This window comes from Artibeus jamaicensis, unplaced genomic scaffold, assembly GCF_021234435.1.
Source record: "Artibeus jamaicensis isolate MK-2021 breed Jamaican fruit bat unplaced genomic scaffold, CSHL_Jam_final contig_700, whole genome shotgun sequence".
Lineage (NCBI taxonomy): Eukaryota > Metazoa > Chordata > Mammalia > Chiroptera > Phyllostomidae > Artibeus > Artibeus jamaicensis.
In genome coordinates this window covers 9,621,253-9,647,081 of record NW_026521930.1, presented here as the reverse complement: position 1 = coordinate 9,647,081, position 25,829 = coordinate 9,621,253, and the positions used below count along the sequence as shown (strand labels likewise).

General features: G+C 50.1%; 1 protein-coding gene and 1 pseudogene across 2 annotated transcripts in view; one reads left to right on the top strand and one right to left on the bottom strand.

The window, feature by feature from the left end:
• The window catches only part of CRAMP1 (cramped chromatin regulator homolog 1), a 66,729-nt gene that overhangs the window by 5,424 nt on the left and 35,476 nt on the right, over window positions 1–25,829 (bottom strand). For both annotated transcript variants that reach the window (XM_037157127.2, XM_037157128.2), the window contains exons 7-20: window positions 20,158–20,243; window positions 19,629–19,752; window positions 18,078–18,159; window positions 16,434–17,576; window positions 14,062–14,242; window positions 9,138–9,319; window positions 8,972–9,046; window positions 7,364–7,445; window positions 6,086–6,190; window positions 5,676–5,854; window positions 4,912–4,980; window positions 4,156–4,384; window positions 3,208–3,372; window positions 1,973–2,118 (exon numbers count right to left, since the gene is read on the bottom strand). In XM_037157127.2, the coding sequence (XP_037013022.2) occupies window positions 1,973–2,118; window positions 3,208–3,372; window positions 4,156–4,384; window positions 4,912–4,980; window positions 5,676–5,854; window positions 6,086–6,190; window positions 7,364–7,445; window positions 8,972–9,046; window positions 9,138–9,319; window positions 14,062–14,242; window positions 16,434–17,576; window positions 18,078–18,159; window positions 19,629–19,752; window positions 20,158–20,243 (2,848 nt within the window). The remainder of the gene's footprint in view (window positions 1–1,972; window positions 2,119–3,207; window positions 3,373–4,155; window positions 4,385–4,911; window positions 4,981–5,675; window positions 5,855–6,085; window positions 6,191–7,363; window positions 7,446–8,971; window positions 9,047–9,137; window positions 9,320–14,061; window positions 14,243–16,433; window positions 17,577–18,077; window positions 18,160–19,628; window positions 19,753–20,157; window positions 20,244–25,829) is intronic.
• Window positions 11,890–12,931, top strand: LOC119058231 (probable mitochondrial glutathione transporter SLC25A39; annotated as a pseudogene).

Sequence of the window (25,829 nt, the reverse complement as noted above, 5' to 3'; positions counted from 1 at the left end):
AGGAAGTGCAAGAGGCTGGGGTGGGACAGGCCTCGGCTCTGTCATTAGTGAGAGAGCTCCTGGACGGGACGGTGAGTACGGAAGAGCTGAGGACAAGGAGAGAGAGCCGCAAGTGTGCACGGGAAGCTCTTAGGTGCTGCCATTTCATTCTGTGGACAAATACGTGGAACACACAGTCTCCTTTACTGGAGTGGAAGCCTCTGGCGGAAGGGTTTGTTTCATTCACTCAGTGCCTGTCACAGTGCTTGGAACGTCATCGACGAACTACACGATATAATGAAATAAGCAGCCTTGGAAAATTCTGAGTAGAGGTGTGGCCTGAACTGAATTTTAAAACTTTTATTATGAGAAATAGAACAAACTGCAATTTGTTTTCAAAAGTAGAGGGAACAGTGACTGCCTTCCCTCCACACGTCCGTCACCAGCCTCATCAATCCGTGGCCAGTCTAGGCCCTGCTCTCCAGCACACTCTGCTCCCATCACTTTAATTCAAATCCTACCATCAGATCATTTCGGCCACGTTTCAAACTGCACTTCTACATGATAAAGACTATCTTAAAAACAGTCATGTTTTTGAATGTGCGCCGTGTCTGGTCAGATCCTTTTGATAAACACCTGCTGTTTCTGCAGGTGACCGTGTGTTACTGGATGTGGGTTTAGCAGTCCATGAATGCACCTGGCGTGTTGTCTTGGGGTGTCTGTGCAGTGCCCACCTTCACAGGAGCTAGGCGCTTATAAACGACGTCCACACAGACACAGGAAGGGAAAGAGACAGCCTTTTGGGGGACATTAAGAGTCAAGAAACGTTCTCTAAACAAAGGTTCTGTGGCCACGAAAATGCTCAAGAGGGAGGCAATTTACTATATTTATTATATTGCTCTCTTTAGCTTGTATTTGGCAGAAATTTCTACTCACACCAGGGGTCAGCTGAGAATCCTCCAAAGCCTTCCCATCAGGTTCCTCAGATCTTAGTAAGACTCGCGTGGAGATACCGGGAGCTGAATGGCCAGGGGACGCCACTGTGTGAGCCTCCTCTGAGCCAGGGCTTCCCTCCAGAATGTCACTATAAAACCCTTGAGGGACACTCACGAATCCCTCAGCAACCCAGGGAACCAGAGTGCGGGAAATACTGCCCTAGGACTTTTAACAACAGGACAAAGCCCATCCGAGTGGCATTCTAGATGTCACTTTAAGCATAAACTCTCTCTTCAGCACCTGTTACTTTGTCCCTTGCCTTACAGTTAAATGTACCTGTCTCCACTCCTTCAACCATTGTACGTCCTTGCAAGCCTTCCTTGCCCAGACACTACTCACACCGTGTGGGATGGAGTCGGGGTGGCTGCACGAGTAGACAACCTGGCCTAAGAAGGAGGGCATTCCGGTCCACAGATGAGGGTCACACACCGAGTCCTGCTTGCACATCTCTACTGCAAGGGTCTGCCATAGTGTGACTTCATGGTCATCACCCTGACCATGAGAGGAGCCCATGGGAGTCCCTGTACCCTTCCTGCAGAGCCCCCTGTCCTGCCTGGGGGGCAGTGACAAGTAATGAGACAGGTGGGTGCCGCTCGAAGGCTCCCTCCAGTCAGACAGCAGCAGCGACGACACAGCCTCCTGCGAGTGCTCTTGACTCCTCTACCAGGAACGTCGGCACCACAGAGGCAGTGCTACCTGCCTGAGGCCAAGCGGCTGGCGGAGGACACAAGATCTGCTTAGCCTCAGAGTCCCCACAGTCAACCATGACAACGGGACTTACCAGGTTTTGACACCTTCAGGGCTCAGCTACTACTTTGTTGTCTGCCACCAGAGTTTCCCTTCTCAGAAGCCAGAGACCTGGATATGCGTGTGCTGACTCCTGGTTTTGACATCACGATGAATAGTTCTTAATAACCAAACAGGTCAGCTGAAGGGACTTGGCCACCTCTGGTACATGGGTTGGAAGTCTAATTCATGCCTGAGGCGGTGTACTTACCTCTGCCACATCGGCCAAGGATCTGGACACAAACGAGTCTCTCGAGTTTCCATCTAGCAGGCTGGGGCCCAGCAGGGAGGTGCCACTGTGGGTCCCCACGGGAGTCGGCAGCATCTTCCGGCCCTTATCCGAGGAGATGAAGCTTGCTGCCAAGAGAAGGAGGAACAAGCCCTGAGACTGGCTTGGTTAGCACCAGGCCAAGAGAAGGACCCTGTGGGCTGGAGGTGGCCTCACCAGGAGCACGCAGGCCTCTGCCCACACACCGCGCTTTGTGTAGAGCCACGGCTGCCCTGGTTTTTCTCAGGGAGCCTGGGAGGGTCCCCAGAAGCACACTTAAGTTGGCCTCATATTTCCAGGGGTGCTCAGTATTCCGCTCTCCAGTCACCACTCCCACCTCCATGTAAGGTGGCTTCCAAGTTTTCACAATTTGTACTTGACTTTGCAGTGGTCTGTACTGTTCCATGGGGCTCTGATATAACAAGAGACACTCTTCGGGTGCTGGCTCCCTGAATCACCCAGCGCAGAGCCACATTCTGGGCTGTCGGGTGTGGCACCCACATAGGGTGCTGACCCCGTTCAACATGTGGACAGCGCACTCCTCCCTGGGGCTGCAGTCCAACGGCCACGTGTACGTGCTGGCTGCTCTCTAAAAAGGCGAAGTGCGTGGATCTGGACATGTCTCAGAAGCCCTTCCCACGGAGGCCAGTGAGCCTCTCCTCAACACCCGCCTCCCATCACACAGACACCTGGGGCCCCGTGAGGATGAACACACCCTGCAAATGTGCCAAACTGTGCCACAAGACAGCTGGACTGGCCACATCAGAATACTTTGCTGAGAAAAAAAAGAGGGAGGCTAAGAGGATAAAAAGCCAACTTCTCCCCACTATTGGCAGCAAGAACAGAAGACCCTGGTTGGGAAGGGGCCAGGACAGATGGCTGGGCTGCAGAAGGGCACAGGGGACATGGACGTGGGCTACATCTCAACTGTGCTGTGGGTTACAAGGGTTTATATCTGCCAAAGCTCAGTAAACTGCACACTGAAGATTCGGACATTCTCTCACATGTAAGTGGTAAAGGAAAAATAAACCTGGAAAAGAAGCAAATGGTCCTAGAGGGAGTTCTGCCAGATGGCACAGAGAATCCAGATCCTAGTCCCCCCCAGTAAGTTCACCATGTGGAGCCCTGCTTGTCCCTTGCTTGTCTAGGACACACACCTGGGCACCCCCGACACTCACCAAACAAGCTGCTGAGGGATGAGTCCGTGGGGTCACTGGGGCACCACTGGGGGTCGTGGGTGGGTGAGGCAATCCAGTCTGGCTGGGGGCTGCCGGATGGGGAGGGGAGACTCTTGGAACTGTCACTGCCATTTAGTTTTGCTGGAGAAAGAGGGACTCCTTCACCTGTCAACCAAAATCCTGGGTCAGACATGGCACATATCTGTGTCACCCCGCTTCCTCAACCTACCACTAAGGCCCAGTGAACTCTGGAGACCTAAGACACTGCTAGGACCCCCCAAAAGGATAAACAACACTGGTCTGTGAAGGGGATTCCCCCTACAGCAGAAACACACGCCCACACTAGGGAATGAAAATAGCCGCAGCTATCACTGATGGAGTCAGGCCTTATATGCCCAGAACTTCACCTAAATCCCCTCACAGGTGCTTACGACAGCCCTGTGAAGTGCACGCTATTCCCAGTTCACAAATGAGCCAATGACCTGCCCACAGCCATGCCCTGCCAGGCTGTGACCCCAGCTCCTTCTGAATCTATGGTCTGAATCACATCAGTAGATGCCAACTACATCACTATCGGGGCATCAGACCAACCCTCTCCTGGAACATGCAAAACCCAAAGGCGTCCACCCAGACTCATAACCAACTAGGACAATGCTCCATCTAATCTCTTCAGGCTGAAGAGGCCTCACTGGCCCACTAGCAGTCTCAAGGTCAGGAGCTATCTCACCAGACCATAAACAGCCATAGATCCCAGCTAGGCATACCTCATTGACCTGTGCTGCCCCTGCTTCTGCTGGCCAAGGCAGGTGCTCGTTATGCAAAAGGAGAACGGAATGGGAAAACATACCCAGCAGGTTTGGCAAATACTCAGATGGGAGGTCAAGGGCAAGCCCATATCCCCTAACCTAATGGGGAACTGACTCCAAGAAGGGTGTGCAGGGGCATTACCATACTGGCCAGAGCTGATGGCAATCTCGATAATGGAGTCACTGATCTGAGTAGCAGGCTCTCCCTGCGAGAGCACGTCCTCAGGTGGGCCAGGCAGGGAGATATCCAGCAGAGCAGAAACATTAGGTGGGGAGAGCCGCGTGCTGGAGCCCTCTGCCAAGGGCGAGGTGGACAGTCCATTGTGGGGAGGAGCCTTGGACAGCTCTGATAAGGAGAGAACAGGCGAACCCTGGTGGGAGATGGGGAGCTGTTCAGACACAATCGATCCCTAATAAAGAGCAAACGAATCCACCTCAGCCCCTCTTGGTGGTAACAAAGTGATGGGCAAGTCAACAGAGAGGTGATGACCCTAGAAGGCAACTCTCCCTTCCCAGTAAGAAACACAGTGGGGGATTTACTTCTCTGGAAACCACTCTAGGATGCTACCCTGGACCTGCTTCCCCTGATGGCAAGACAGCTGGTAACACCCAGGCAGAAGGTGAGCGCTGAGGAGTGCTACCAGCCGATAACCTCCTCCCCTTAGCTCAAGAAACTGATCTTCCAAAACTGTGTCTGAATCAGCCATAGATGGGAAATGTGTGTTCTATTTGGGCAATGGAAGAACAAAGCCACTGGGTGTCCATGTGTCCTTGTCACATCCTGGCAGTCCACAGCAGGGGTGCTAGGTCTGGTGGCAGGACCAGGAGGACAGGGACTCAGCACTGGAGGGGGTTCCTGGCGTAGCTATTTTGCTTAGCAGCCATCAGCACACATTACCTGGAAGTCGTCTGTCATTGGCTCCTGCTCAGGCCTTGGGGGGATGCTGATAAATGGATCGCTTGTACTCTACAAGGAAAGAACACATCGTGAGTGCCAATGAGCCCCTACACACAGCCCGCCAGTCCTCTGCCCAAAGGCTAGCGAGACATTAAGCTCCTAAGGAAAGAGTGATCCCACTCCCCAGCTTCCTAAACAACCAGCAGCAGACCAACACGTTGTGGTCTAGGTTGAAAACCTCTTCCAGTGTGGACAAGCAAGCCCACTGCTTCTGGAGGGTGGGCCAGCAAGTTGCTGCACTTAAGATTGTAAATTCAAAACCTCACAGTCTTCAGGCAGGGCTGGGCTGTGAAACCAGAGAAACCTGAGGGCTGACAAAGGTGGAGAGGAGTGCTGGTCAGGGGCCACTGGGCCCAATGTCGATGAACCTGGTTCATGTTCCTTCTCAGGCCAAGCTGACAGAGAAGTCTGCTGACATACAGTTCTTCCTTGTCTCAGTTCTGATTCTCCAGTGTCACCCAGCAAGCCTCTCGCAGTTTTGTCTCCTTCTATGGCTCTCTCCTCTGAGCCATGTGGCACTCACGCATACCAGGGCTTCTCTGATTTACAGCTCTCCTTCAGCCATCCCGACCTGTCCCCTCCTGAGGCAGAACTGGAGTCCAGCATGACCTCAGTCCTGTTATCTTGGCTCCCTTCCCTCTGGAGAGTGACCAACCCATCCTGAGAGCTGGTGGTAGCTCAGAGAAGCCCTTCTAAACACTCACCCCCACAGTGGGAATAGGGTCTCTATTTTGGTGGGTGCCAGTAGAGTTGTGACCCGAGAGGGTAGCTGTCGCCTCATCCGAAGACAGTGGAGAGATGCCAGACAAGCCCTCGGCGTCCAAGACGGGGAGGGGGCTCCCGGGGATAATGCCAGCACTTGTAGCTGCTAAGTCAACAGCACCTGGCAACAGAAAAGACACTGCCAACCCAAGCTCTACTGACATCCCAAACACGCTCCACAGGGCTCACAGGAACAGCCTCTCCCTCATGGCTCATTTTGATGAGCAAGGGCAATGACTCTCCTGTTCTCTCTGGAGGACACTAAGACAGCATGGCTTGGGGAAGAAGAAAACAGAAACATCACTCAGAACCCTCAGTGGTGTCTGTCTCCATCCTGGTCACAAAAACTTACTGGCCAGGTGGCCTGTGGCCTGGGGTGGAAGGACCTTGGGCATGATTGGCCGAGACAGAGCCGCTTTGGTCAGGGAGGACTGGATGGGCCGGAACGATCCTCTCCCTGTGAGAACAAGAACAGAAAGCAGCTGCATTAAGCCCGCTTGCCCCCAGCGCACGGTGGGAGCTACAGAGTTTACTTCACAGCCAGTCAGGACCACGGAAGCTGAGGCAAGGTGGAAACCACACTGAACATTGCGAATATGTGCTAACTTGAAGAAGCTGGAGGTCAAACAGGCCCCCACTGAGGAGAAAACTCTGGCATCCATGATGGCGGCACTGCTGTGCCCTTGGGGGATAACGTCGGTCAGCACTGTCATCCCCTGGTGAGAGCTCTTTAAGGGTGATGCACACCTGAGCTAACCTACAAGATCCTCTGAGAAAGTCAGAGCATCAAATCTTGGACTCAGATTCTGCCTCTGCAATTGGGCTCTTTTCTACTAGGCTTTCTGCAGATAAAAACGAGAAATGAGAAAAACCAATCGACAGCTGTCTGGGTCTAGCAGTTAAGGAAATCTGAAATGTCATAATCAAGACTGAGGCCTCACTGGTGGCTCAGTGGGTTGGGCATTAGCCTGCAGACTGCAAGGTCACCTGTTCGGTTTGTGGTCAGGGCATATGCCTAGGTTGCGGGCCAGGTCACCTTGGGGGGATGGGGGGGAGTGCGTGGGAGAGGCAACAGATAGATGTTTTTCTTCCTCTCTTCCTCCCTCCCTTTCCTTCTCTCCTTTCCCTCTAAAAGGAAAAAAAAAAAACCTTAAAAAAAGAAAATCAAGATTGATTCAAAAACTAAATCATAGAGTATGTGTTTCACTAAAAAATTCTCACTGAAGTAAGTAAGACAGAGCCAGGGCAGTCAGTGACTTTAGAGACCTATGGAAGGCCTAAGTTGTACACCCCAAGGTCACATCTATTCCAAAGAATAAAACAAAGAAACAAAAAGCCTGACAAGACATCAGAGAGAGGGCAGACTACACTAAGCAGAGGGTCCCTGAGAGGCCACGGAAGCCCACCCTCGTAGGAAGCTGCCTGTGCCCCACCTGTCAGAGTCCACGTCTGCCCGACTGCAGCCTGGGCCCAGCCGGGGGCACACTCAGTGTCGGCTGGCAGACTGGACAGGTGAGTGCTGGAAATGCCCTCCAAGAGCTGTGAAAGCAAACGCCCGCCATTCCCAAAGATGAGGTCACATGCGAGTAAGGTGGAGTGAAAAGCCAACCCCAGGAGCCCCAGTGCTTACCAGTTATGGAGGAATTTGACATGATAGAGAAGGAGCAGACATTGTGGGACTGGTTTTCAGATGGTCTAGGAAGCAGGGTTCTCTGTGGAGGGAAAACTGCCAACAATCAGGTGACAAGAAAAACCCCAATACCAAATATCACTCAGGAAAGCAGGGAAGAGTTATAAATGGATATTCCAGTTAATGGCAAGCTGAGCGTGACCAGATGGCTCTGGTTCCAGAGCTAATGACACAAGGGCTCCTGAAAAAGTCTGAGGACGAACATACCCTGTGGATACAGAGCCCCGAACATTGTGTCCTCTCTGAATCCCAGAGATCAAACCTTCTCCCAGGGAAATGGCTCTGCATTTCTCTGCAGAAATGTCAGAGCCATCCACTGTTAATCCAGAAAGTTCTTCTGGACTTGGCTGGAATGCAACTAATCACATACATCTCTTTATAACTGCTCAGTGTGGACTGTTACAAAGGACACCCGCTTATTCTGGGCCTCCTCAAATTTGGGGTGAAGAAGAAGAAAATAAAGTTGCTGGCTGTAATACAGGCCAAGGGCCTGAGGCCCTCCACCCCATCCCGGTGCCCACGCCTGCCTATCTGCCCAGAACTTTTGTGTGGGAATAATTAAGTTCCAATGTGACAAATACCATCTAAAGAAACATTAACTGCTGAAATGGTTACTCTTTAAAGTAAAACATTAACAGAAAGTATCTGTCAACCCAAAAGTGTCCTGAGGACCTCCAGCTCTGAGGGCACAGCTGCCTCTCTGCTGACATACCAAGGACACCCCTATGCTCCTCAGAGGTGTGCCAAAGTGTTGGCAAGGAGCAAAGGGAGTGATCCTGGGGCTGCCAACTGGACAGGGCCCTCAGATCTGCTCAGCGCTGTGAGGCGGTGGGGTGACCTGTTAAAAGACGTGCCTGCTCTGCTCCAAATGTACTTTCTGTTCAAAAGCCAACTACAGTCTGCACGCATACACAAAAACACTTGGGATTTAGAATACATCTTCCTTCCTAAGACGCATCATGCAATCTTTCATTTCTAAATAAATTAATCTCAAGAGATTTCTAAGAGCCTAACAAAAGGAGATCTAAGCATTAATCCCAAAACAACGAATATTGATAAGTTTCTCAGTCTGCAGTCATTTCACCTTTTATCTTTCTACCTCCGCCCTCTTTCTCACATGCAGCTCATTCCTGGATCTCCTCTCTGGTCTGCACATGTCACCTGCAGGTCCCGCAGTCATCATCACTATGAACACTGATGCAGTTTGGCCTCTGACCAATCCACAAACCTTGCCAACTGCTTCCACTGAAGCAGTTTTTATGAAGCGATGTTCTGAAAGCCCTCAAATACATACTAATCTGGAACGTTCCTGAAACTTGAATCCCCAGAACTTCATCTTTTTGGCAAGTAGTTTTCATGTTGTGCAAAGATTATCTTTAATTTCAGATGTGGTTAGGGACCCTGTTATTACTTTATCTATCCTATTTAGAAAGAGGAAGAAAGGGACAGGGACTCTCCATTTCAGGTGAACACTGAGACACAGGAGAAAAAGTGTGTCTCGCCACTTGGCCAGCAGGAAGCTGTGCAGACCTGACTAGGGTTCCTGACCTGGACCACCAGTGGCTTCCGAAGGTGCCGGTTCTGCAATTTCCGGGGCTTTGGCAAGAAGAAATCCGACTGCATCTGTGAGGAAAAGAGCACCCAATCCCTGAGAGTGTTTTCACAGCAAACTTGGGTCAGCAAGCAAGCACAGGGGTGCAGTCCTCGCACTTACGCTGATGGAGTTCAGATGCTGAAGGAAAGTCAATTCTGTCTCTTTATTGGGAGAAAAGAGCTTCCCATGTCGGCTGTTGGGTGGCAAAGTTGTTGGGACAGCAAAAAGGCCACCATCTGAATCACTGCTTCCTGTACTGGAGGGACCAGCCACCAAGAGGGGTCTTGGAGGGTTTCTCAAACCTAGAAAAAGAAAAGGGGAAGTGAACATAGCTATAGTCACCTAGAAACATCTCCGCTGTGAATGGAGTCCCACTGGGAAGAAAATCGGGAAGAATCCCTGACAACCTGTTCAGTGAAAGAAATTCCCTATATCTTAGTCCCAAAAAACCTACTTTCCCATCTTTCTGAAATTCTAGTTTCCATGGTGAGATCACAGCTCTCGCCTGGCAGGATAAAGGCACTTTCCCGCCGTTTGATCCTCAGTGGGAAGGGTAGCTATGCCTTTATTTTCCAGAACTAGAGGAACTACCAGAACATCTGGTGTAGACCAGAGGTCAGCAAACTCTCTTTAAAGGGCCAAATAATAAATGTTGCTTTGTGGGCTTACACAAACATCCTCTGCTAAACTCAGCTCCGCAGCACAAAACTGTAACCTGTAGCACAAAAGCAGCTACAGACAACATGTGTATGCAGCAGAGAACACAGCTATGTGTTGAGAAGATTTTATTTATAACCAGTAGGTTGTGCCATAGTTGCTGATATATGGTCTAAATCTCTAATTACACAAAACACAGACTCAGAGATTTGTGCAAATCTCTGAGATTTACACAATTTCTGAGGACAGAAAATATTTACTGAGGAACCACTGTTTTGGGACTCTACATACTGTTTTTATTATTGCAGATGCTGCTGCAAAGCACCCTTGATTCATTATTTGCAAACCTGTGAATTTACACTGACACTCATGGCATCCGAAGACTGGGTCTTTTAAGCACTAGCCTGGATTCTAGCACTGCAGGTGCACTGGTCTAGAAGCACCCTCAATTCAGAAAGAGGATGGATATTAAAAAGTACATCGGCCCTGGCTGGTGTGGCTTAGTGGACTGAGTGCTGGCCTGCGAACCAGAGTGTCACCGGTTCAATTCCCAGTCAAAGCACATACCTAGGTTGTGGGCCAGGTCCCCAGTGGAGGGTCTGAGAGGCAACCACACACTGATGTTTCTCTCTTTCTCCCTCCCTACCCCTCTCTATAAAAGTATATAAATAAAACCTTGGGGGAAAGAAAAGAGTACATGGAATTACAAAATTTTAACAACAGAAAGACTATATAGTCTTACCGGCAGGTACCATGCCTCTATTTGCAAGAACCGATTCGCAGGCGCTGCCGCCTTCCTCATGAGCAAGTAGCACGGAAACGGGATAAAGGTGAGCAGAAAGGAAAACGAGACCTGCAGGAGGCGCTGAACCCGACACTAGGCAGCCGGGATTTCCTGAGGGCCCTAGGAAGTGCTCTCACGGGAACAGAACCTCCAAGCACTGAGCGGGCAGGCTACTCGCAGCCCGGCACGTTAGCGAACACACAGAGCTGGTGACACTGTCTGAGTGAAAACTAGCCCTAGAGCAACAGTTCCTAACTGCACCACAACAATTTCTGAAACATGCAATACCATTTAGTCAGGGGCACTGACTTCTTTTCCCTTAGACTGTCAAAAAAAAAAAGGCAACAGCCAACTCAACAATAGCCATCTATACTGTGAATGAATCAAAATCATACCTATTTTTTGTCGGAATTGACAAAAACCTTTTTTGGTGTATTGCAAAATTTTAGTAGTTTGTGTGCCATGAGATGAGAAAGGCTGAAAATCACTGCCCTAGAGGACTGTTAACACACCAGAACACTAGGTCTCTTAGGCCAGAAAGTTACTGCAGGCTTTAGGGCACCCGTCCAGATCAGAGCAAGAGCAGAAGCAGGACCAGCTTGCCTCTTGCATGGTGCACATTACATCAGTTAGCAGCACAGAAAGCCTGGCCAATGTGGATGTTCCAGATGTCCAGGACGGCCAAGGTGCGGTGGCAAGAAAGTCTGCCCATGGGAGCAGTTATGACACTCTTCATGACTAATGTGGAAGTCTTCTGGGTCACAGGACACGAAGGAAATGTGCCAGCTCTCAGCACCTGCTGTCCCTGCATCCCTAGACATCCCATCTCATCAGGTCAGTTTCAGAAGCAGTTACAAGACTTTGGTGAGTGAAGGGAAGGAGCGGGCTTAGGCACACTCCGCGCAGACTTACGCCAGGGGCACAAAGGGCAGGGCCGCAGGGCACATGCATGTTTTTTTTCTATCTTTAAAATCCATAATTTTAGCTGTAGTTAATCTGTTTTACTAAAAAGTACTAAGCAAAGAAAACTGATGTCTCAGAGGAAACAAGTCATGTCGATCCTGGGTTTACATACCCAGTAACCCAATTGAGGACCCTAAATTTAAATGTCTCCTGGATAGCCCTGGTGTGGCTCAGTGGGTTGGGCACCGTTCTGCAAACCAAAAGGTCACTGGTTCAGTTCTTGGTCAGGGCACATTCTTGGGCTGCAGGCCAGGTTCCCAGTCAGGGGGTGTGAGAGAGGCAACAGATAGATGTTTGTCTTGCACATCAATGTTTCTCGCCTTTTCCTTTTCCCCCTCCCTTCCCCTCCATCTAAAAATTAAAAAATGGGCATGGACCCAGCACTGGCCACAGAGCCACCATGGGTCAGCCCAGCCCTGGGCACCATGCTGCACAAGTACTGACCTAGAGACAGAATTGAAGCTATAAGATCAGGATTCTGGGGACATTAGTGCCGTCTAACAAATAGCAACCTTGGGTGCTGGGGCTGTGGTCACCTCTCTTCAGGACCCCACTGGATGTGTTGAAGGTTCGTTTGCCTGCAGTCTCAACGCCCCCCAGTGGCCACTGAACTGAGGCCTCCCACCAGATTCTGGAGCCCCTTCACATGCCAAAGGGAAGTGCCTCCTGTACTGCAATGGTGTCCCGGAGCCCCTGTATCTGTGCCCAAATGGTGCCCGCTGTGCCACCTGGTTTCAGGGCCCCCCCTCGCTTCACTGGCACCATGGATGCCTTTGTGAAGACTGGGACACAAGGGCACCAGGACCTTGTGGAGTGACTTCCCACCTACACTGGTGATGACTGTGCCAGCCACGGCCATCTACTTCACTGCCTACACCAACTCAAGGCCTTCCCGTGTAGTTGAGCCCTGACCCCTTCTATGCGCCCATGGTGGCTGGTACTCTGGCCCCCTTGGGCACCATGACTCTGATCAGCCCCCTAGAGCTGGTACAGACAAAGCTTCGGGTTCAACAGTGTCACACTGGGAGTTGGGTGCCTGTGTCCGAGCCGCCATGGCTCAGGGCAGCTGGCGCTTACTGTGGCTGGGCTGGGGCCCCACAGTTCTTTGGGAAGCACTCTTTTCAGCCCTGTATTGGTTCCACTAGGAGCTGCTGAAGAGCAGGCCGAGTGGGCTCAGGCCAAAGGACCAGACGTCAGTGGGCATCAGCTTTGTGGCTGGCGGCATCTCAGGGACAGTGGCAGCCCTCCTGACTGTACCCTTTGATGTGGTGAAGACGCAACACCAGGTTGCGCCGGGAGTGGTGGGGGCAGTGAGAGTGTCGACCCTGAACGCTGACTGACCTGGCTGCTGCTGCAGAGGGTCTGGGCTGAGTCTGGCACCAGGGGACTCTTGGCAGGGTTTCTCCAAGGATCACCGAGGCTGCCCCGCCCTGTGCCACCACGATCAGCACGTGTGAGCTGGGCGAGTTTCTTTCAGAGGCTCAACCTGGAACAGCCTCTGGGCCACTGAAAGAAGCAAGGGAATGTGGGTCCCATCTCTTCCATGGGTGGGGTGGGGCAGGCGGAGACCGAGCCAGGTGCCTTGTCCTCAGCGGAGGGGCCTCATTTTTCTTCCCTCTCAACTCTGAGCCCCCAGGGGTAGTCCCTCACCCCTTCGGGCATACCCATGCCCCCCTCAGACAGTTTTCTTCCTGCTGGTCCTCATTCCAAGCCCCAAGGATCATCACTTTTCCACCCTCACATTTCAAGTTCAAGACCAAATCAGTTAACTGCCCCTGTCTACTCCCTTGCCCATTTCCCTGTGTGTTTGTTATAGCTGGGCCTGCCCCTGTTAATTACTTGAGTGTAAAGATGACAAAAATAAACAAATAAATATAACCTAACAAATAAATAAATACCCCCCCAGATGTGCAACTGGGGCAGAGAAACACAGGGCAGGTCAGACTCTCCAGGACTTGGGACGTACTGCTGGCAAGTCCCTGAACTCAGGCGCCTTGACGCTTTTATGTTTAAAAGATGTTTTAAAATTTATTTTTAGAGAATGGAAGAGAGGGAGAATGAGAGGGAGAGAAACATCAGTGTGTGAGAGAAACACCGAATGGCTGCCCCTTGATCAGTTGCCTCTTCCACACTCCCAACCAGGGACCAGGCCAGCAACCCAGGCTAATGTGTCCTGACCAGAACAGAACCAGCGACCTTTCATTTCACGGGACAATGCTCAACCCACTGGGCCACGCCTGTCAGGATTACTCTGATATTTTAGACATTAAAAAATATATATTCTCTTTAAGATTCAGAAGGAACCAAACCGTCTCAGACTTTAAGCCAATGTAGCATGTTATGAAGGCTTCTGCTGATCTCACAATGCACAATACCCCCAAAGTGAACAAACTGGCAAGAGTCACCCCATGTTTCTCACTGGCTCCTGCACTGGAGGACCCCCAACGCCCTTGGTGACCGGCCCGCATTCACCCTCCCCTCGAGGTGGCAATTTCTGTCATTTAAATCTCGCTCACTAGAGTGTGACTGCGAGGGGCTGGGCTTAAGGTGTCCCTGTGCCTTCAGCCCTGGAACAGCCCCCACACCCAGAGGGGTGCCCGGGGCGGTGAGATCTGGGTGAAAGGAGCTGTCGAACCTCACCTGAGGAGGGGCAAGGCGCAGAGCTGGGAGAGAAGGTCTTGCTGTTGCGAAGGGCAGACTGGTTTCGAGGGCAGCGGGGGCTCCGGGAACTGATGTTCACCACCTTCCCAGGGGCAGTTGTCAACTGCTCCTCCTGGGCAGGCCTCACTGAGGCCATAGAGCCGGCATTCGATTCCGGAGCCTAGGACAGAAAAAGGCCAAAACAAGAGCCTAACTCAGCCTGTGAACAATGGTTCTGGAATGAGTGCCTAGGAGCAGAAGGCTTAAGAAACCCCCGAGTTTAGAGGGACAGCAAAGGCTGAGAGACCACACTTCCACAACGGCACAGGTCAGTACCTCAGTAACTCAGCAACGCCAGTGGTCAAAGTCACCAGTCGGGTAGGTGTTTAGGGGCCCTGCACCTCCTCCCTCCTGTACCTCCCATGGCTCTTCAGCCCCCAGCTCTGAGCTACTGTTTCCTTTCCGTGGGAACTGTCTCCCCCAGCCCCACCCACATTGCTGCTTAGCTTATTCAATCTCACTATTCAACTGCCTGAGTGCCCAGCCAGCCTCTTGTCAGCATCCTGACACCCCAGGGAACTTGCTTGTCAGTGTGCTTCACCCAAACCTCAGCAGGAGGAAGACCACAAGGCCAGGCCATGCATCTCTCATTCAAGGTCCTAATTCTCTGCCAGGGCCTTTGGTCAGCAGTTCTCACACCTGAGCTGCATCAGAACCACCTGGTAGAGGGTGTCAAACCATGCATGGTCTGTGGGACCCCCAAAACCCGCATCTTTCACAAGTCCCCAGGTGATGCTGAGGCTGTTGCCAGGGAACCTACTTAGAAACCATGGCTCTGAGCACCCTGCTTTGCATTCTCTGCAATAATATTTCCAACTTGCTCAATTCTCCCCTTCAGGTGAGGCCAAGGCCACCTCAGATGTGCTGTTTCCAGCTTTTGCAGGAGCCAGCCTAGCTTATCCTCCTTCCCAAGGGTACAGAACGTACTCATGTGTTCCCCAGTCTCCTTTCCTGATCCTTCCAAAAGACAAACTTGAAAGTTTTTTAAACTCATCATTTCTGTCCAATCACCCCATTACCCTATTATTACCCATGCCTGCCAGAGGGTCACCTCCACATTGCCAAATCCAAAGGCCATTGCTCATCCTCAGGCCCTGCCTTACCAGTCTCTACAGCATCCAGCCAGTCCCCAACCACCCCCGAAAGGGCCACCTCTCTCATGAGGCCCTGATTCATTTCATCATTGCTCTACTGACAGCCTCTGTGCAAGCACTGTGCAGAGGCGCAACTGAGAAAATAAGAGCCTGGTAGGAGAGTCACACTGGAAACCAAGACAGAACAGCAAGTTCACACATTGTCTGCTCAAGAAAAGAGGAGGTGTAATGTGTGTTCCAAGGCGCCCCCTGCACTTCGTTCTGATGTGAATTAGCACTCAGGGGTCAACAGTGAGCCTGTAGTCCTGACCTGTCCCCCAAAGCCACTGCCACCAGCTCCCTCAGCTGCTCCTCCTAGAAACTGTGAGCCTCCAATCTTCCTAAGATCACGCAGACACTGCGATCTCGGGAACTACTTGCCCCAAGACTCTGCTTTCTTGTGTCTAGGAGAGCCTATGAGACTTTCCCACCAGTGAAAGTCTCTGCCCATTTGCGGCTGCTCTAATTGGCCAGCCCAGGTAGGGGGCCATAAACTGGTCTGTGTGGCAGGGTCTTCCATTCCTTGGGCCTCACAGCTGCTCCCTGGGCTCGGGGACCACCTCACACCATGGACCCTGCTGAGGAGCCCTAGACTACTTCAACTGGTCATCTCTTGGACAGCTACCCATGGAGGTCCACCTGTGGAGGTCTCCTAAGTGGGCCTCATACTGCTGAGCCCCACAGGGTGCAGCCCACAGCCCCAGCATCCCGTTTGTTCCCTCCTCCATCGAGGCTGTGCCACCGCTGCCCTCCCAGGACAACCGTTCTAAAGCGCAAACTTAACCTTGTCACTACTCTGATGAAACCTGCAGTACTTCTGACACTTAGATAAAGCGGGATCTGGTTCAGTTCCTGGCTGAGTTTGCCACCTCACCTCTGTACACTGGCCCCTTGGCTCAGGGCTCAGCAGGATCACTGGAGCCTGGCAAGACCTAACAGGCATGGCCTGGTGGTCACTGTCCTCTTTGGAACCCTTTGTGAGCCTGGAAGAAAAGGGCTTCTTCTTGGCAAGGAGCCAAAGCCCCAACTTGTGTTCCGCACGGCCCTGCTCTACAAAATGAAACATAGCCTGCAAGAACCTCCACCTCTTTGGTCACAGAACTTGGCTCCTTCTCTTCTCTGAGCAGCCTGTGGGACTCCTGGCCAAGTGCTGTGGGGCTGTGTCCAACCTTTACTCACCAGCCTGGGGTTGACCTCAGTGGAGATGAGCTTCAGGAGGCAGCTGAGGAGGCGCTGCTTGTGGAAGGCAGCAGGTGGGGAGCCACTAGGGGCCTGGCCCTCGGGACCCAGCACAGCCAGCCAGTCATACTCCAGCTGCAGCTTGCTTGGCTTTCCCATCATGAGGTAGACTTCGGCCAGTGTCAGGCTCTCAGACGTCTGCAGGTTCCAGCCCTCCTCACGGAGCTGCTGGGCCAGGCGGCTGGGAGGGATGTCCTTCAGGGGCCTAACAGAAGGCTGTCCCTGAAGTGGCGGGGGGTCCAAGGAGCTTGCCTTCTCCTGGGGTTCCTCTGAAGGAGCATCTACTGAGTCTTTAGTGCAAACATCTGGCTGGGGCCCTGGGCTGGGCTGAAGCTCCAGGCCAGGAAGGCTGCGGACAGGGGATGGTGCTCTGGCCCGGGCAAGGTCAGCCGCCTCTGCACTGCTAGGAGTGTGAGTCTCTGGGGAAACACATGCTGAGGGCTGAGAGTCTACGCAGTGGCATGGCTCAGGGATGATGAGGTCCTGGCAGGACTTCATGTAGCGGGGGAAGGGGTCCAGGAGAGAGAGCTCATCCTCCAGCTCTGGGAGCTGGCCACAGGCACATATCACAGCCCCGGGCTCTTGGACTGGGCTGTCTCCGCCCTCTACAGGAGCTGCCATAGGAGTCTTCTCAAGCCGTACCCCAGTGTCTTGGAGCCCAGGGGGGAGCCTGTCGGGAGCATTCGGGCTGCTGAGGCTTAGGGCAGCCCCCTCCCCAGGGGCACTTTCAGGGGAACTCTCTCCGGAGCTCTGGGAAGCATCCGTGGCAGGAGGAGGCCGCCCCCCACCCTTGCCTTCGGTGCCACCCCTTGGGTACTTCACCTGGCCCCTGGCTGTACCCTGCCCACTCTGGATGCCCAGGATCTGGGCTGGAGGCAGCGAGTGGGCATCCTTGGAACTCTGCTTACACCGGCCACCCTCCTGCCAATGCACTGTGCAGAAGGCCTTGGAGTGCACCACACGAGCCACTCCTGGAAGCGGGGTCAGTGTACAGTTCTCTCCCGGGAACAGGTGCAGCACCACTTTCTCCTGTGACGACTCCACAAATGAGTCCTGCAGCTGCCGCTCCGCAAGTGTCTTTCGCTGAGTACACTATTAAGGAACCATGTACAGCAGCACACCAGCCACTGGGTATCACAGAGCCTTGGGGAAAGCATGATTCAGGCGTTTTCTTCTTTAGGAACTTCACGCCTAACACAGGCTGTCCTGGCTGGGGACTGGGCAGGGGTCTGAGCTGGCTAACGAGGAGGGGAAGTCTGGAGCTATCCTTGCCCATTTTGATCAACCTGCTCACAGGAATGCTTGGGCCACACCCACAGGCGAGACGGTGGCTGCTCACCACATGCAGGGCTGCTGTGACAGAGCCTGGACACTGCAAGGTCCAAAAGGAGGCTCACACCCAAAACCCAGAGGACAACAGGCTGTGGGTTTTGGTTCCAATTCTACACTATCTCACAGCATAGCTGCCACACTGCACGGGGACCCAATATAAACCTGGGAGTGAGAAGCAGGGCACCATTCTAGGCAGCAGATGCTGTGGAATTTGGGGGGAGGGGGGTGTTGCTTTAGGTAGGAAAAAGATACAATTCGCACTTCATGGAGCTCCCACTTCTGCTTTAAGAATTCAATGAGGCTGGAGACCTTCCGATGGAGTTCCACAATCATCCTATCAGAAACAACAGACAGGAAGAAGGCTGTTACCCAGAGACAGAACCTTCTGTATAGCTGCAGAGGCTGCTGGCAGTAAGACAATCCCATAGAGAATAAAGGCATCTGGGAAGGGCACTAAGGAGGGGCCTGAGCCACCATGTCTCAGAAGAGACACCGACTTTTTTTTAAATGTACTTCTACTTAATTAAAAAAAAAACAAACTTTACTGATTATGCTATTACAGTTGTCCCAATTTTCCCCCTCTGCCCCGCTCTGCCCGGTACCCCCGTTCCCTCCAGCAATCTCTCTGCTCAGTTCATGTCCGTGGGTTGTGCGTGTAAGTTCTTTGGCTTTTCCATTTCCTACACTCTTCTTATCATCCCCATGTCTATTTTCTGCCTACCAATTTGTTCTTCTTAATCCTTCACTACCCCCTATTCTCCCTCCTGCCCCTCCCAGCTGGTAACCCTCCAAATGATCTCCATATCTATGATTCTGTTTGTTTTACTTGTTTACTCAGTTTGTTTTTTAGATTCAGTTGTTAATAGTTATGAATTTGTTGCCATTTTAACATTCATAGTTTTGACACCTTTTCTTAAAAATTAGCCTTTTAAATTGCGGTAACTGGAGACTCACATGAATCTGCAGACTTGTGTATCCTTTACAGTGCAAGATCTCATCCAGGGTATGGACCTTGGCACAACCCACCAACCTATTCTATTAGGTGCCTTCTGAGTTCAAGAAGGGAGGTCTGGCCAGCCTTAATCCCAAGAATATAAAAACACATAAAGAAGGAATGAAGTATGGACACACTACAACATAGATGAACCTCAAAAACATGATGCTCAGTGAGAGGTCAGACAGGAAGGACTACAGTATGAGATTCTGTTTATGTGGAACATCCAGAACAGCCAAATCCACAGAGACAGAAGGCAGACTAGTGGTTGCCGGAAGCGAGGCACCAGAGGCAGGGGATAGGAAGTAACTAGTGGGTAGGAGGTCTCCTTTTGGAGTGATAAAAATGTCCTGGAACTAGATGGAAGTTGTACAATACTGTGAAAGTACTCAAATGTCCTGAATTGGACACTTGAAAATGGTAATGGTTACTTCTACGTTACATGACTTTTACCTCAATCTAAAAAAAAAAAAGTGTAATTGCAAAATAGTCTGCCCAGAGTGGTGCCCTGCCCATTACTCAGACACAAATCTTTAGGGAAATAGAGAGAAACAAAAAGGGGATTGGGGGAAAAGGTGAGGGAAAGATCCTCTAGTCATCGACCTGCTAACCACGACATCCTTCTACATCCAACTCTCTTGGTCCACAAACCCATACTGCCAGAACCCCCAGAACGGTGCACTACCCCCGTGTAACTCTGGAGCAATGGGGAAAATCTGTTCACCCAGAGGTCCACAACGGAACCCAGGCACCTTCCTCTGGACCCATCCTTTGCAGCTGGCTCCCCATCAAAGACCAAAGGCAGTTACCTGAGCCTGGGGTTTTGGGCCAGGCTCTGCACGCGGGCCCAGGCATGGTTGTTCCTCGGCTGCAGCTCTACGGGGACTCTCAGGGGTAGACGCACTGGCTTCTGGTCCTCTTCATCACTCAAGCCTGTGACAGAAAGGGGCCATGAGAGCTTGATAGACAGGTCTCTGCACAGAAGTCAAAGCGCTTGGCCAGACAACTCAAGGTCAAGGAGAAGCCGTGGGCAAAGAGCCTGGGAGGGAAAGCAGAGCTAGCAGAGAAGCCCACGAGGACCTGTGCCTAGAGAAGTGCCAATGTGGCCAGTAGGGTACCTGCCAAGCCAGAGCCACAACTGGGCTACGCAAGGCCCTAAGACTTGCTCCTGACACTGATGACACCCCATGTGAATGCTACTGTGGCTTCTGAGCTGAACTTGATTTACTGAGTGGACATACTAAAGGAAGGTTCAGACACACAGCTTGGCCTGTCCATTGCTAAGTGGAGCAGTACTGAACACCTTCCCAACCCTACCCCAGAGCACCTTCTACATACCGTCTGGGTCACAGAGTTTCTTCAGGGCTCGGCACATGGGCGCTTTTATCCGTAGGTTTCTCCCTTTATAACGTACTGTGGTGGCCCTGGGAAAGAGTTTTAAAGAAGTGCTGAGACCTCTAAATGAACAGTAGCTCACTGCCCAGCGCAGGAAGGAAAGGGCCAGCATGTCAATACACATGGAACTCAGCAGGCGAGGACCCTGGCAGGGCACCCATCCTGGCCTCGTTAGGCCTCATGACTCTGGATTTCCCAATACTTTTCCAATCACACCTCACACTGCAAAGGGGATGACTGCCCTTCATGGGAAATGTGCTCTGCCCCCCACTGGGTGAGCGGTGTGGCCTCGGCTGCTGTCCCATGACAATGGAGCTCCTGTCAGACACACACCAGCTGGTGTGCCCTTTGCTCCTACTCCTTAGAGTCCCTTGAGAGGTTTCAACCCGCCTTTATGTGAACTCTTAACCCAGCTCTAGGTGGCCACACTTCCACATTAGCCATGTCCCCCAGTCACCCTATAAACCACACTATCGGGGCCTGGGGACTCAGGGCACTCACAGCCCCCAAGTACAGGGCATCATGTGTTTGTGCTCCCCACAGGTGACCTTCAGGCAGGCCCAAAGTCAGCAGGATCTGCCCCAAGTCTGTCTGTCATAGCTGTTGGTGACATTCTGTCTGGCAGTAATTTATATATTAGAATTAAAGAAATACTATAAATGAGTACAAAAGCCACAAAAATAGCTCTTTCTAAAAATATACTTTAAAAATACTCAATAGGGTAATTTAAAAAAGTGACAGTCAAGTTAAGTGTGGGTGAGACAACTACGAAAGACTAAGGATGACCTGGAAGCATTCTGCAGTCCCACTGCTGTGGGCCCTTGTGCTCTTGTTCCACTTAGAAATGGTAAGTCACAAATGATGCATCTTGGCTACAGTTTCTAAGATAAAAACAACACAGAGCTCTGAGGATAAACCCCAAACAAAAGGCCTTGGCCAGCCACCCGGTGGTCAGTAAACAAACGTAGGTCTGTGTTTATGAAAGATTGAAAGTCCTTGCATACTGTTTTTACGATCCTGTTTTAACCAAGCTTTTACATTATCCCACTCCCAGTTGTGAAACCTGGAAGACCCCAGCTCTCCCCATTCTGTCAGGAGGAGAGTCAGAGAGGATAAGAGTCCATGTGAAAAAGCACCACACTCCACTGAGACCAAATGCTGTATCTCCCGCGGGTTCAGCCACCTGGACCCACGAGAGACCCAGGCCTGCAAAGTGCCGCTGTGGCAGTGTGAATGTGAAGGAAGCCGGAGCAGGGTTGCAGAAGAGGGAGCTGGAGGAGAGTTTTAAAAGAAAGCGGTAATTAAGTAGCAAGTAGATTCTTAAGTAATCTCCTCCAATAAGGGGCTCTGGGGACAAGTGGACTTTTCTGCCCATCATCACTTTTTGTTGCATCTGTACCCAAACAAAAACAGTAGCAGGCAAGACTTAAAGAGCAGGTGGCACTGTGTCATGTGGCACCTGCGTTGGACATAATCACATTTTCCGTTAAACTGCTACTTTTTGACTTCCTTTTTTTTTTAAAAGTGAAATTGGGTAGTCCTCATTTTATGACTAGATACCATCCTGAGAATACAATCCTTTTCTCTCAAATGGAATTTCTATAAGCAGCCTGAGACTCAAGCCTGCACAAGGTAAGGCCATACATGGTCAAGTTCACACAGAAAAGGCCCCTCAGGCCTGGCCTTGGTCCCGGGACAAGGTCTATATTCCTCACCCTCACATACCAGCCCCACAGCTGAAAGGCAGAGACTACTAACAGGCTAGGCATGGGCTTCCCCAGGGCACAGGCGGTTAAGATTCTTCTGTCTGCAGAAGAATCACAGCTTGATCTCTGATGAAATATAAGGACACAGGGGGTTCTATATGAGCCCCTGCAATTGAGTGTTACTTTCACAAAACAAGCAACAGAGTAATTCCTCTATGTGCATGGAAGTCTGGCTTTCCTTTCTCAGAGACTGATTTTCTTCTCTGCAAAGTTGTTTGATAAATCCAATAAGTCTATAACTGGGTCTGCAGCCAATGTAATAAGATTTAATTTGGGAGCTTTTCTCAATTCATTTACTCTTTTATCTAATTCTATACTTCTATGACAAAAGGAGATTCACAGTTAATTTAAAAGGATCTGCATGAGAAGCATAGACAGGAAGTTGGTGAAATACTTACTCAATGCTTTTGGTCTTAAATCAAGGCACCATACTAACTTCCCCCACCCCTGTTCCACCTTTACAGGCTTTTTGTGTTGTATTTAAAAACTGATGTCTACTGGTGAAAGAATAAATACATAAATCAACAGAACAGGATTAAAAGTCTGGAAAGAGGCCCATACAGTACAGTCAATTGACCTTAGACGAAGCAAAAGCAGCTAATGAAAGAAGGGTGGTTCTTTTGGCAGTTGCAGCTCAGACAACTGGACACCCATTGGCCAAATAAATGAACCTTGGTATAAACTTAACATCATTTATAAAAACTAATCCAAAGTAGATCATGGATTTAAACATCAAACTATAAACTATTTTAGAAGGAAACGGGAGAATATCTCTGTGAACTCACCAGGTAAAAGGTTCATAGATACAAGGAAAAGGGTTCTTAAATACAACACTAAAAGTACTCTTCGTAACAGAAAAAGATGCCAAATTGGACTACTTCAAAACTAAACACTCTACCCTTTGAAAGACTGGAAGAAAATATCTAAGAATCACCTATCTGACAAAAAAACTTGGGTCTCGAATATATTTTATGTTTGAGGTTATTAGTGTTCTTTATAGACACGTTTTTTTAATTTATTTTTTATTGATTATGCCATTACAGTTGTTCTATTCTCCCCTTATTTCCCTCCACCCTACCCCCCCTTTAGTTTATGACCATGTGTCTCAAGTTCTTTAGATTCTATATTTCCCATACTATTCTTGCCCCCCCATCTATTTTCTATCTACTGTCTATGCTACTTATTTTCTGTACCTTCTCCCCCCTTCTCCTTCTCCCACTCCCCTGTTGATAACCCTCCTTGAGATCTTCCTTTCTATGTTTCCACTCCTGATCTAGCTGTCCTTTTAGTTTGCTTTTGTTTTAGGTGTGGTTGTTAATAACTGTGAGTTTGCTGTCCTTTCACTGTTCATGTTTTTTTAACTTCTTTTTCTTCGATAAGTCCCTTTAACATTTCATATAATAAGGGCTTGGTGATGATGAACTCCTTGAATTTGATCTTATCTGAGAAGCACTTTATCTGTCCTTCCATTCTAAACGAAAGTTTTGTTGGATAGAGCAATCTTGGTTGTAGGTCTTTGGATTTCATGACTTGGAATACCTCTTTCCAACAAGTCTAGAATAAACACTTCACCAAAGAAGATACACAGATGTGGACTTCCGCCAAGATGGAGGTGTAGGTGGACCCACCTTGCTTCCGTGCACAACCAAACCTAAGAACAACTATTTTTAACAACGATTAACACAACCAGACCACACAGAAAATCGACAACACGGAGTCCAAAGACAATGAAATGCTCAGCTAAATGGGTAAGCCAGCAGCGAAGCCGGTTGACCAAAAAGATCCCTGACCTGGTGGTGCGCAAGCAGCCAAAGGCGCGGATCGATTGCAGGCTAGCTACGGGCGCACACAGGGAAGAGGCGCAGCTGGCTGTCTGCAGTAGGTTGCACATTTGCGTGCAGATAAACCAGTGAAGAGGCGAGCATTGAGACTGTACGGCGCGGGGCAGCAGGCTCCCACAATTCTGCTTGGATAAACAGGCTGGGGCGAGTGGTGAGATGCAACAGACTGGGCTAACGGAAATGGCTGCCATTGCTCCCTCTCTGACCCCGCCCCCACACACAGCCTCACGAACCAGCGACCTGGGTGGCCCCGCCCTGGTAAACAACTAAGGCTTTGCCCCTCTTACTTACTTACCGGCGCAAACAGACCAAAAATGGCTCAAGAACAACTCAGAGCCCCAGAGCCGATAATTCTAAGCGATGAGGAAATAGCCAAACTTTCAGATGCATGGTTCAAAACGCTGGTTATCAGGATCCTCACAGAACTGGTTGATTTTAGTCACAAATTAGAGGAACATATGAAAACTAAACTAATTGAAATGAATGGTAATGCAAAGGATACCAATAGTAATGGAAAGGACTCTGGGACTCAAATCAATGGAGTGGACCAGAAGAAAGCAAATATTGGTCAAACAGAAAAGAATGAAGAAACAAGAATTCAAAAAAATGAGGACAGGCTTAGGAACCTCCAGGACATCTTTAAACGTTCCAACATTCGAATTATAGGGGTACCAGAAGGGGAAGAGTCGCGAGTGGAAACCTTATTTGAACAAATAATAAAGGAGAACTTCCCCATTCTGGCAGAGGAAATAGACTTCCAGGAAATCCAGGAAGCTCAGAGAGTCCCAAAGAAGTTGGACCCAAGAAGAAACACACCAAGGCACATCATCATTACATTAGCCAAGATTAAAATGAAGGAGAGAATTCTAGAAGCAGCAAGAGATAATGGGACAGTCACCTACAAAGGAGTTCCCATCAGACTGTCAGCTGATTTCTCAAAAGAGACCTTACAGGCAAGAAGGGGCTGGAAAGAAGTATTCCAAGTCATGAAAACCAAAGACCTACAACCAAGATTGCTCTATCCAGCAAAGTTTTCATTTAGAATGGAAGGACAGATAAAGTGCTTCTCAGATAAGACCAAATTCAAGGAGTTCATCATCATGAAGCCCTTATTATATGAAATGTTAAAGGGACTTACCTAAGAAAAAGAAGATAAAAAAGTTGAATAGTGAAAGGACAGCAAACTCACAGTTATCAACAACCACACCTAAAACAAAAGCAAACTAAGAGGACAGCTAGATCAGGAGCAGAACCATAGAAATGGAGATCACATGGAGGGTTAGCAGCAGGGGAGTGGGAGAAGGAGAAGGGGGGAGAAGGTACAGAGAATAAGTAGCATAGACAGTAGATAGAAAATAGATGGGGGGAGGGTAAGAATAGTAGGGGAAATACAGAATCTAAAGAATTTGAGACACATGTTCATGAACTAAAGGGGGAAATGGTGGGGGAGGGGCATGCAGGGTGGAGGGGGGAATAGAACAAATGTAATGGCATAATCAATAAAAAAGTTAAAATTAAAAAAAAAAGAAGATACACAGATGTAAGTAAGCACAAGATGTAAGTAATCATTAGTCATCAGAGAAATGCTCATCAAAACCAAAATGAAATACCACCTCTCACCCACTTGGATGGTTCAAAAGAAGAAACAAACTGAAAACGAGTGTGGGGAGCAACTGGAACTCTCCCTGGAAAGTTCTAGCAGCTCCATATGGAGTTAAGCACACAATCACCATCTCCTCTCCTACGGATGTACCCAGGAGGAGAACGTTTAAAATCACTTACTTTCTATAAATAGCTCTTGTCCCTCACTGGGGAGTGGATAAACAGACCACAGAACAGCCACATCAGAGAAACACTACTCTTCACAAAAAAGGCAACAACAGATGCACACAACTACACAGATGGACATCAAAGCGTACACTGCAGAGTGGAAGATGCCAACCTCGGAAGGCTACACACAGTATTATTCTGTTTAGATGACACTCTGGGAAAGGCAGAACTACAGGGG